At 35.9% G+C, this 12,571-nt stretch overlaps 1 protein-coding gene across 1 annotated transcript; it reads right to left on the bottom strand.

Moving 5' to 3' along the window:
- Nucleotides 1-317: 317 nt before the first annotated feature.
- Nucleotides 318-1,783, bottom strand: LOC104116669 (F-box protein CPR1-like). Its single transcript, XM_009627573.4, has one exon. It carries the CDS (start codon nt 1,620-1,622, stop codon nt 480-482), a length of 1,143 nt encoding a protein of 380 aa, XP_009625868.1. The 5' UTR covers nt 1,623-1,783; the 3' UTR covers nt 318-479.
- Between the last annotated feature and the right edge of the window lie 10,788 nt (nt 1,784-12,571).

Here is a 12,571-nt window from a genome sequence, read left to right as displayed (position 1 = left end):
TCTTCGATCCAAAGCATTATTATTTCGACCAGTTCGTACGAAGGACTAACCGGTTTTGACCGTATATAAATATCCCAAAAACCGATGTTACAAGTGCATGAACATCTACTAAGGTTGTGGTGTTAACTTTGTTTACATACTTTCCAATTGAAATATTTTATACAATAACGTGATCCTACAAAATATGGTATCGATATTGAAAATAATATATCTGTTAATCGATACCTATCTACTTACAAAAAATAAGAGATTGATAATATGCTGTAAATTTAGCAATTTAAACTGGATACAGAATTATCGATGCGAGTGAAAATAAATAATATGAAAAATTCTAATAATACGACATGGCAAGCCTTTGTCATAACTAGCATAATTTAGTGAACAAGCCACCTTTTACAACAATATAATTAAAATCTTCGGGAAAAAAAGTTGTCAAAATTTAGGTGCTAATTCATCAAATTTGAAACAATAAACCGTCTCTATAATTTTAACCCTCTTGGGATTGAAGTTAAGGATTCCTTGTAAACTTTGACACTCAAACTTCCAGGAAAACCATTTAATTTGAGTTCCTTTACTTCATCGGAATTAAGATTATAGGAAATCAAAAGTCCGCTTTTGCTTTGAAACAGCAATAAATTATTCTTCCAAACATCTAACGGAGATTCAATAGGAGGAGGCCTAATTGTGTCTTTCAAAATCCAAGACTCGCTTACACCGTACTCCTTCATCACCCAAATGTGCGTTAGTTCTTGTATTTGATCAATAGATATTGGGTTCGGGTAACAAATCAATGTTAGAGACTCACTTAAGATTACAAGGCCACAATATTGCTCGTTGTCAAAAATAAAAGTATGGGGCATTTTCATATTACGAAAAGTCTCAGTGCACACGTCAAAACAAAGAATCACCATAGACAAATCTATAGTTGCAAACCAATGAACCGCTTCCTTGTAAAATGTCTCAGCACAAGGCACCCAATAAATCAATGGCAACTGTTCATAATCCAGTTCTCTCCAAGAATCAATGCTCAAATCACACATATCAACTTTACTCTCTTTAGGACCAGGATAATCATTAGGAGGATCCCAAAACACTTCAGAAAGCCTAACAACCTTATAGTCATTCGCAATCGAGTCAAACCCAAGCCCAAGCTCTTCAACAGAACGATGGAAACCTTTGGGACAACCAAAAGGGCTAGGTGGGAGCAATCTGAAATTTCTAGTAGCCGGATTAATTAAGATGATGGTAATGGAATCTGTCAAAGCAATCAAACCATTACAAGGACCGATGAGTGGGAAAAAAGTACAACTACAATTGGAGGTCATATATGACACGTCTATATCTGGAAAAAGAGGGTTAAGAGCATCATTATGACCAGAAAGAAAAGACAATACATTTTTAAATTCTTCTGGTTCTTCTTTGATGGAGTACTTGAACAGAATGAATTCGTCTTCTATGGTTGTTATGCGGTTGAGATGAAGATTTATAAAAGTGGCGGATTGTATGAAATTGTACCAAGCTTTAGATATGCCTTTGAATCGCATGAGAGATTTCACCGGACATCTTAATAGTATATAGAACACTAAGTCTTCGGGCAATTTCATTATACTTCCATTAACCATCCTTTATTCTCGAGGATGCACTATGGATTGCACCTTTCTGAATGGTGATTTCTGACTAATAAGAGCTTTAGCACCTCGAAAGAGGATTTTCCGTCTCATTTTTACTGGACCGAAGAGTTTATACAGGATTTCGGTTCTCTAACGAACAACTTTGAACATCAGATTTTGTGGTTCATGAGTGTTCTCCAGCGCAAAAATATACGACTCAGAAGGAGCTACCAAAGGCCCGTTAACTACATCAGGTTCATTTGTCTACCTAATACTTCTCTGTTCTAGTTTAAGTGAACTTATTTACTTTTTACTCTGTATTAAAAAAATGACAACTCTCTAAATAAGGAAAGAACTTAATTTAAACTGTGGCAATTTGAGCCCTAACCCATTTGATCCACCCAACACACCTAAAGTTGGCCGATCGTTGACCTGCCTATTTGTTGATCTCAGTCCATCTTGACCCAGTGTATCTCAGTCCATCTAAAGTTGGACAGATTTTAGCCCAAATTGATGCATGAATTACTTTGCTAAAATATCTTAAATTTTTTATTTTGGTTTGATATGTTATTTATGACTATAACAAAAGAAAAATTATATTATTTGATAATTAAACAATTCATAAGAAAACAACACACATTACTTAAAGCTTGATAAGAGTTGAGCGGGTTTGGCTATGACCCAAATTTAACTTTTCTTGACCCAACTCATCTCAGCTCAAGTAACTTTTGGGCTGGTCATTATTGACTCAGCCCATTCTAACTTGTCCAAAATCAGCCTAACTAGCCCTTTTGATACCCATAATCTAAATTTTTAATTCGCCCTCAACGAGAATCTTTTATAACCACATAAATGTTATGACATATTTAATACCACAAGTTTCAAAAGAATTATAGCCACATAAATATTATGGCTTGTTTGGGCTCAAAAATTTTAAAAGTCTTCGTTTCTTTCTTAAACTCGGTGATCAATCAAATAAACTCGCATAAATTAAAACAGATGAAGTATATTACAATAAAACTCCTCTAATATAATTACGCCATAAAATGTTATTTTTCTTGTTTTTTAACTGAATCAGCAATATATCAAAATGGATTCTTGTCAATTTACTTTTTACTTAAAATACGACTTCATCACAAAATACTTTTATAAAATTTCAATGGATACATTGCATGGATTTATATTTAAAATATTTGACTTTAATTGAATTTAATACTGGGGAAAGGGTTAAATTTGTCCCTTTTTTATTATGAGAAATATCAATCTTACCCTCTATTATACTTTCAGTAACAATATATCCCTGATATTATTCAAGTAGTTCAAATATACACCTCTTTCGTTAGAGCTATCGAGGTGGAAACCATCTCATGTGGCATTGACGTTCTAGTAAAGTGGGACATCACGTGACATGTTACCTAACGTAAAAATTGCATGGGGCGCCCTATTTGGTCGCCCCCTTTTAACTTATACCTGTTTTATTTTTCCGTTTGCATCCGTACCCATTTTTTGGTTAAAAGTGTTTTAAAAAGATGATTTTGCCCTTCAGGACTATTGACAAAACTGTAGACTCAAGACAACACTTCAGCATGTTTTGGCATGAAGTTTTAGCAAATGAACTAAATAAATTAAGCATGTTTAGTCTGAAATTTTAGCAAATGAATTAAATAACTTAAGCATGATAAGTCTGAAGTTTTAGCAAATGAACTAAATAACTTAAGCATATTTAGTCTGAAATTTTAGCACATGAACTAAATAACTTCAGCATGCATTAGCAAAAACTCATTAGAAAATTACATATTGCAAGACAAAAACTTAAGCATATTTAGTCTGAAGTTTTCGCAAATGAACTAAATAATTTCAGCATGTTTAGTCTGAAGTTTTAGCAAATGAACTAAATAACTTAAGCATGTTTAGTCTGAAATTTTAACAAACGAACTAAATAACTTAAGCATGTTTAGTCTGAAATTTTAGCAAATGAACTAAATAACTTAAGCATGTTTAGTCTGAAATTTTAGCAAATGAACTAAATAACTTCAGCATGCATTAGCAAAAACTCATTAGAAAATTACATATTGCAAGATAAAAACTTAAGCATGTTTAGTCTGAAATTTTCGCAAATGAACTAAATAACTTCAGCATGTTTAAACTGATATTTTAGCAAATGAACTAAATAACTTCAGCATGTTTAGTCTAAAGTTTTAGCAAATAAACTAAATAACTTCAGCATATTTAGACTGAAATTTTGGATAAAACTCATAACAAAACTGTTAACTGCAGGATAAATAACTTCAACATGCATTAGCATGAAGTTTTAGCTTCAATGTAAAACAATTTCAGCTGCTACTGTAATTGGCTGGAGTTTTACACCATCTCACGTGCTAATGAATAACTCCTGGTATTGTAAAATAACGTCATCTCCAAACGTTAGCATGCTGCTACGTTTATCAGGGCTTGTTTTACAATATGCTAATGCGAATGAGGTCATCTCCAAAGTAGCATGCTAATGCTAATAATATCAGGGGTATAATTATCATATTATTACGGATTTTTTGTCAACTGGCTACCAAATCAATAATTTTTAAAAATGGGGTACATGTTAAAAGGTGGCACAAATATAGGGTACGACTGCAAATCTACTTTGCTACAAGTTGGTGATTTGGAAAAAAATCAACAAGAAATTAGACTTTATACATTGATTATTCGATAAAAAGTAATAAAAAAAATTAAAATTTTAATTTTACACTAATAAAAAACTCTCAAAAAGCGTCCAAAGCATACTGACCGACATTGGTCGGAAAGAAATACCGACCGAAATTGGTCGGAAATAAAGTAAAATGATGGAAAAAATCAAATAAAAAATTATAAATAAGAATACCAACCGCAATCGGTCGGTTAATGTGATCCCACAAAAAGAAAGTTTGCTTTATCTGACACTACCAAGTCAAGTTTGCATACTATCTATAAAAGAATTGTTAATTAAAATAATTATAGAATACCGACCAATGTCGGTCGGAACTTTTAATTTATTTTTTCACGCCCTACGTCAATTATTTTTTTATAATAAAAAATTATTTATCATATAATTATAAAAATACCGACCGATATCGGTCGGAAATACTAATTTATTTTTTCTCGCCCTGCGTCAATTATTTTTTTATAATAATAAATTATTTATCATATAATTATAAAAATACCGATCGATATCGGTCGGAAATACTAATTTATTTTTTCTCTCCCTGCGTCAATTATTTTTTTATAATAATAAATTACTTTTAATATAATTATAAAAATACCGTCCGAATTCGGTCGGTATTAGTTGTCCAAATGATAATACATTATTGTTACACACACATACTGTAACGACCCGACTTATCGTTTTAAGAATTAATGCCTCGTTCAGTGGCTTAAGATCTCGAACAGTTTCGCAATATGTATTATGACCCGCGAGCAGAATGTTAAGGACCTAAAATTGGTCATTTTGCCATTTTTGTTTTTGGATTTTTGGAGCTCTGATTTGGGCGATTCTTGAGGGATTTTTCACAAGCTTGGTTGGGGTAAGTGTTCTATATCCTAAAGTGTTTATATTTCATGAATCCCTGATTATATTCATCATTTAATTCGGATTTAAATGGAAGAAATCAAGATTTTTATAAAATCTTCCAAAAACAAAAATTTAAGATTTGGAGGTCGAGTTATTATTGGAATTCGATAAAATTGATATGGTTGAACTCGTATTGGAATGGGTGTTCGAATTTCATGAAAATTATGTCGGGTTTTGAGGGGCGAGCCCCGCGTTGACTTTTGTTGATCTTTTGGAATAAATATTTAAGTCTTAGGCATTATTGTGTAGTAAATTGGGAAATTATGGAAAATTATTAAATCATTTGTTTGCCATGCCTAAATCCTTATTGTTGAATTTGATTTTATATGATAATTTGATGTGATTGTTACTTGAAATATTTATGAAATTTCGTGAGTATTGTTGGTTTAATATTTCTTGGAAATTAATTTCAATATGAATTTTCCTCTGCAAATAATTAATTAAATGAGCTTAAGAAGAGGTGTTTATATAATTATTGAAAAGTTGAATTTAATGAAGACTTTGTTTTATGTTGAGTAATTTCTATCTTTATTGATTGTTTTTGGGTGTTATATACATTGTGTGGAGCCTTGGGCTATTTGTTGTGAAATTAATTGATTTTGTTATATCTTTGGAATGTGGTTGTGGTCATTGGGCAAATTGTGATATGAATTGATTTTATTATGCTGCTGTGATAATTTCTTGTGTAAATTGTTGTGTTGTGTGAGTTGTTATTTTGGGGAGATAAGGGTGGCATTTCACCGTTGATATTATGTGGTTGTAAGGGTGACATTTCACTGTTATGTTTGTTAGAATATTGTCTGGGCGGAGCGATAAGGGTGGCTATAAGAGCGATAAGGGTGGCAATAGGAGCGATAAGAGTGATTATTGGTATTGTTTGGGCGGAGCGATAAGGGTGGCTATAGGAGTGATAAGTGTAACAATATGAGCGATAAGAGTGGCTATTGTCAGGGAAGATATGTGATGATGTGGGGTTGTGGTGTTGATAATTTTCATGTAATGTTGTGAGTTTCTTGTGTTTACTTTTATACCTTGTGCAATTTATTTTGTTGGTAAATTGATAACAATCTGATTTATGTTGAAATTGAAAGCCTGTGGCTATTTCCAGGCGAATTATAAAATAAAATGTGGGCACGAGGTGCCATGAGTAAATAATGAAGATATTTGGCACGTGAATTGTCCGTGCAGTTGTGATATGAAATGTGGGCACGCGGTGCTGTGATGAAATGATAATGATAATTGGCATGTGAATTGTCCGTGCAGTTGTGATATGAAATGAGGGTACGAGGTGACGGAAAAATATGATGATTTAATTATGGGCACGAGGTGCCGTGGAAATATGAAAATGGGCTGAGACCCGTGTTTACGAAAAATATGAAAATGGGCTGAGACCCGTATTTTTATGATTATGAAATGAGATGTCACATGGTGACTTTTTAATTGAAAGAATTATATTCAAAATATTTATTTGGAAGGATTTGTACTTAGAAAGTATTATATGAAAGAATTGTATTTGAAAGATATTTATTTGAGGAAATTATATTTGAAAAGATTTATTGAAAGAATTATATTTGAAAAATAATTATTTGAGAAAACTACATTTAAAAGAGAGTTATTTGGAAGAATTATATGTGAAGGATATTTATTTGAAAAACTTGAATTAATTGGGCGTACAAGTATTTATTAATTGTTGAGTGATATTTATGGTATTCTTGTTGCTTGCTGTGCATACCACTGGTTGTTTTATCTTGCCCTTATTCCTATATGTTTCCTACTATTTTGTATATTATATTGTACAGGTTATTAGATTAGTACGTGTCTTGACTGTACCTCATCTCTACTCCATTGAGGTTAGTCTTGATACTTACTAGGTACCGACCGTGGTGTACTCATACTACACTTCTGCACATTTTTGTGCAGAGCCAGGAATTGGAGATATCGGACTTGAGTAGAGTTAAAGTGGGGTACCGACCGTGGTGTACTCATACTACACTTCTGCACATTTTTATGCAGAGCCAGAAATTGGAGATATCGGACTTGAGTAGAGTTAAAGTGGGATCGTAAGGATTCAAGGTAGAGCTGCTTGGCCGTCGCAGTCCCTTGGAGTCTTTTCATTTCATTGTACTGTTAATTTGTAATCAAATAGTATTGTATATTCGGTCCTCATGATCATTCCATGTATTCAGTTAGAGTTCGTGACTCAGTACTACCAGTCTTGGGATGTTGTATATTGTAATTATTTCCGTTGTTAGTTTCAAAAACAAAAATGGCTTCAAAAGGTAATTAAAATCGGCTTACCTAGTCTTAGAGACTAGGTGCCATCACGACGCCTGTGGTGGGATTTTGGGTCGTGACAAGTTGGTATCAGAGCTCTAGGTTCATAGGTTCTACGAGTCACGAACGAGTCTAGTAGAGTCTTGCGGATTGGTACAGAGACGTCTGTACTTATCTTCGAGAGGCTACAGAACTGTTAGGAAATTTTCATTTCTTTCTTTCCTGTTATGCGAAATTTGTTGAATTTGGAATTTGAACCTTTGTATCTCCATTATCTCACAGATGGTGAGGACACGTGCTACTGGGTTAGCTGAGCATACATTCGCACATACTGCTAGGACTGCAAGAGGCCGGGGCCGAGGTAGAGGCTGAGGTAGAGGACGAGGAAGGGCACGTGCTACGACTAGAGCACCTGTCAGAACAACAGTTGAGGAGCCACTAGTAGCTCCAGTTGGGGGACAGGTACGAGAAGCACCTGTTGTTACCCCCGGACTTCAGGAGACTTTAGCAAAGTTCCTGAGTATGTTTGGAAGATTGGGGGAGTATCTCAAACTCCTATCACAACTCCAGAGCAGCAGATTCATGGTGGTCAGGTTCCGGGTGCAATACCGGTACAACCTGTTATTCCGGTTCGGCCTGAGGTCAGGCCCGAGGCATCAGAAGAAGAACAAAAGAGACTCGAAAGGTTTAAGAGGTATAGTCCACCTACTTTCAGTGGCACAGCTACAGAGGATGCCCAAGGATTTTTAGAAAATTGTCACCATATTCTCTCCATCATGGGTATTGTGGAAGTGAGCGGAGTTGCCTTTACTATATTTCAACTGTCAGGCGCAACGTATCGGTGGTGGAAAATCTATGAAGAAGGTAGACCAGCCGATGCAGCACCGCCAACTTGGGCTGAATTTTCAAAAATGTTCTTGAAAGAGTTTGTTCCCTAGACTCTCCGAGATGCGTGGCGCGTAGTGTTTGAACGGTTACATCAGGGCACTATGACAGTATCAGAATATGCTATCAGGTTCAGTGAGTTAGCCCGTAATGCAACGATCTTGGTTCTTACAATCAGAGAGTGGGTCCGGAGATTTATTAAGGGGCTCGATTATGATATTAAAATATGCATGGCTCGAGAATTGCAAACTGATGCTCCATTTCAACAAGTAGTGGAGATTGCAAGGAAGATAAAGGGTGTTTTAGGCGAGGAAAGGGAGTCTAAGGAGGCCAAAAGGTCTCGAAGATCTGGAAGGTTCAGTGGATTTTACTCTTCAGCTAGAACCCATTTAGCGGAGGCTCGAGTAGTCGGTCAGCTTAGTCCACACATCAGATTACTCAGGGTGCTCCGGTTTATAGTGCATCATAGACATACCACGGGTTGAACCGCATGCATCAGAGACATATGTAAGATGCTAAATTATATACTATTTTTTTTAGGTTAAAATTTGTTTGTTTATATAATGTTTATTGTTTTTATTTCAGGAAAGGTATCAAAGAGGATTGACGAATGGCAATAAACTCAGCCGAATTCCCAACCGTTGCCCAAAGATATGACTTCAATATAGACACATGTAGCCGGTGGAGTAATTAGAGTTATAGAAGTTTGTAGTAATATTTATTTTAATATTAGAATTTTGTAGTAATATTAATTTTATATAATATTTATCATTTTCCTGTATTTTTCATGAAAATAGATAGAGGTAGAGTCTACGGACTTGGAGTACAGCCATCCTCCAATCGTCCAGTCGTATTATTTAGTGGTGCTTCTGCTTCACTCGAAAAAATTGAGACTATGCGTACACAAATTAATGAATTATCGCAATAATGGAACACTGTTCAAAAACAACAAGTATGATGCGAACATTCATGGAAAAGCTTAGCAATCAACGTACAATGGAGGAATCTAACAATGAGGAGAATGAAACTGATCAGGAGTAGTATTTGGAATGTGTAATATAATATTTATATTTGATTGGTTTCGACTTTGTTTTTAGACTTGGTTGCATGTGAATGTTATTTACTTAATGTGTTTTAGACTTGTGTAATGACCGAATCGGTCATTTTGTGTATTGTAGTCCCATTCTCCTATTTATTTCCTCCTCTATGTTCATTTATGGTTTTATTGTAGTCCCATTCTCCTATTTATTTCCTCCTCTATGTTCATTTATGGTTATGTGACTTTCCGGGATTGTTGGTTTGGTTTCAGGGATATTTCAGAGCGAGTTGGGACACTTAGTCCCAAGGCTGAAGGCTTAAGTTGAAAGGTCTAACCGGAGTTTGACTTTTGCGTAGACGACTGTGAAATAGGGTTTTGATGGTTCCACTAGCTTTGTATGGTGATATTGGACATAAGCATATGTCCGGATGTTAATTTGGAGTTCCGTCGGCTGGTTTGCGGTGTTTTGGCGAAAGTTGAAAAGTTGAAGATTTGGAAGGTTGAGAGGTTTGATCGAGAGTTGTCTTTGTTGATATCGGGTTCGAATTTTGGTTCAGGGAGTTTGGATGGGTCCATTGTGTTATATGGGACTAATGTGTAAAATTTGAGATCATTCAGAGTTGATTATTATGGTTCAACATTAGTTTTAGAAGTTGGAAGTTCATTGGTTTCATTAGGCTTGAAATGGGGTGTGATTCGTAATTTCGATATTGTTTGATGTAATTTGAGGCTTTGAGTAAGTTCATAATGTGATTTAGGACTGGTTGGTGTATTAAGATGGGGTCCCGGGGCCCTCGGGAGAGATTCGGATGGTTGGCGGATCATTTTGGGACTTGAAGGATTTTTGAAGCTTGGGAGTTCTGGTGCAATCGCACCTGTGAGGGATTTGTCACAGGTGCGACACCGAAAAAGCGGCCACATGATCGCATATGCGGGCTTCACTGATGCTGGTGAAGGTCACAAGTGCGAAGGATCTACCATATCTGCGAGCTTGTGGATGCAGACGCGGGTACGCAAAAGCGGAAGAAGCATGGCAGGGCTAGAACCGCAGATACAGAACTATTCTGCAAGTGCGGATGCGTAGAAGCTGTTGCTCGAAACTTAAGTGAAGTTCACAGATGCACAGTTTGGACAGCAAAAGTAGTCCCGTAGAACCAGAAATTTGGAGCGCAGGTGCGAGTTCACTGGTAGGTTCTTATATTCGAAGGGTTTGAGTGTTTTCTCATTTTGGAAGATTCTGAACTTGGATAAGGGTGATTTTTGAGATGGTTTTTGATACAATTGAATAGGTAAGTGAAGTTTAATCACTTTTGATATTATATAATGATTACCCATTGATTGTTATACCTAGTTTATGTGAATTTGAAATGAAAATTGGGGATTTTAGACTATGTTGGAGAGTGAGATTTGGTGATCTGGGGTCGATTTGTGGATGGAAGTGGATGAAATTACAACGGTTAGACTCGTAATTTAATGGGTGTTCGGAATTTGTGAATTTTGTTGGGTTCCGGGGTGTAGGCCCAGAGTTGTTATGGATTGACTTTGCATATTTGATTCAAGACTTTAGCTTTATCATTTGGGATTGTTTCCTATGACTATTATTGATTGTATTAAGTTGCTTTGGATAGATTCGAGTCGCTCGGAGGCCGATTCGCAAGGCAAGGACTTGTTGGAGTATTGAGTTGCGCATTTTGTCGTAAGTAACATTTCTAAACTTGTAATTAAGGGTAAGTATTCCTTGGAACCATGTTATTTGTAATGTGCTGGGGTGATGCACATACTAGGTGACGGGCGTGTGGGCGTGCACCGGGGTAATCATGATCCGAGCCAACTTTTGGACTATGTTGCTATCATACCTCATTTTATTTGTGTTTTCCCTACTTGATAGATTTACTGAGCTATGATTCATGTTAGAAATCTTATTTAGGGTATGTGGTTGTTTGATTGAGACTTGACGAGGCTATTTCTATTGTTTTGGGTTATCTGACTTAACTGTAATTATGCACTTAGTCATAATTCTTCATTTGCATATCATATATCAATCTCTGTTCATCATTCTACCAGATTTGAATTTTGGTTTTGGGACTTGAAATAGGTCCATTTTGTCATTTGTGACTTGTGTGTAAAGTTTGGTGTCATTCCAAGTTAGTTTGGTAGGAATCAGACACTTGGTTTTGATTTTAGTGATTCTTGAGTTTCATTGTTAATTCTATACGTTTTGGGGTTCGATTTATAGTTCCGGATGTTATTATGGTGTTTTGAGCTTGCGAGCTAATTCGTATGATATTTCTAGACTTGTGTGGATGTTTGGTGTGGAGCCCCGAGGGATCGAGTGCGTTTCAGACGCGTTGCGGAGTGTTTTGAGTGAGGTTCAGTATTGTTGGTGCTGGGCTGATGCTACAGGTCTCGCAAATGTGAGATCCTGTTTCGCATTTTCGAGGTGGGCTGGGGGGCTGGAGTGTTCGCTTTTGCAAACTTTGGATCGCATTTGTGATCGGGCACCTGGGCAGGGGCGACCACATTTCCGATCAAGTGATCGCTTTTGCTGAAGGGGCATACTTCACAAATGCGAAGTCAGGGTCGCATTTGCGACATCCCCTGGGATTAGCAGACATTGCATTTGCAATGCAGTTGTCGCGTTTGCAAACCCCAGGTCGCTTTTGCGACATCTGTAGCTTAACAAGAGGGTGGGATTTCGGGACATAGGTTCATTTTATCACATTTTGAGCACTAGAGTTGCTGGAGGTGATTTTTGGAATGAATTTTTGGGTAAGTAGTTTTGATTCAATTTCAATATTGTAACTTGATTTCTTATGGATTTTAACATTAAAATCATGGGATTTTAAAGGAACTTTGGGGATTTTTTTACTATGTTTTGAAAAATAAAAATTTGAGATTTGAGAGTCGAATTGGACTCAGCTATGAAAACCAAATACAAATTTGGACTCGTGGGGTTATGGGCAGTCAAGATCTACCCTTAGACTTGGGTTTTGATTGGGCGAGACCGGGGTTGACTTCTGTTGACTTTTATGGGAAATGTGTAAAGATCTTAACGTTATTAATAGAAATTGGTTTCTCTTGCATTGTTTGATATTATTACATTTTTTTTAATTATATTTGAGCTGAGCAGAGGTGAATTTTAGAGAAAAAGTTATTTTATGT

This window comes from Nicotiana tomentosiformis, chromosome 1, assembly GCF_000390325.3.
Source record: "Nicotiana tomentosiformis chromosome 1, ASM39032v3, whole genome shotgun sequence".
NCBI classification, from domain to species: Eukaryota; Viridiplantae; Streptophyta; class Magnoliopsida; order Solanales; family Solanaceae; genus Nicotiana; species Nicotiana tomentosiformis.
This window is presented reverse-complemented; position numbering and strand designations above follow the sequence as displayed.

Bases quoted from the DNA above. Each gene is read 5' to 3' on its own strand.
- LOC104116669 (XM_009627573.4), bottom strand. From the start codon at position 1,622: ATGGTTAATGGAAGTATAATGAAATTGCCCGAAGACTTAGTGTTCTAT.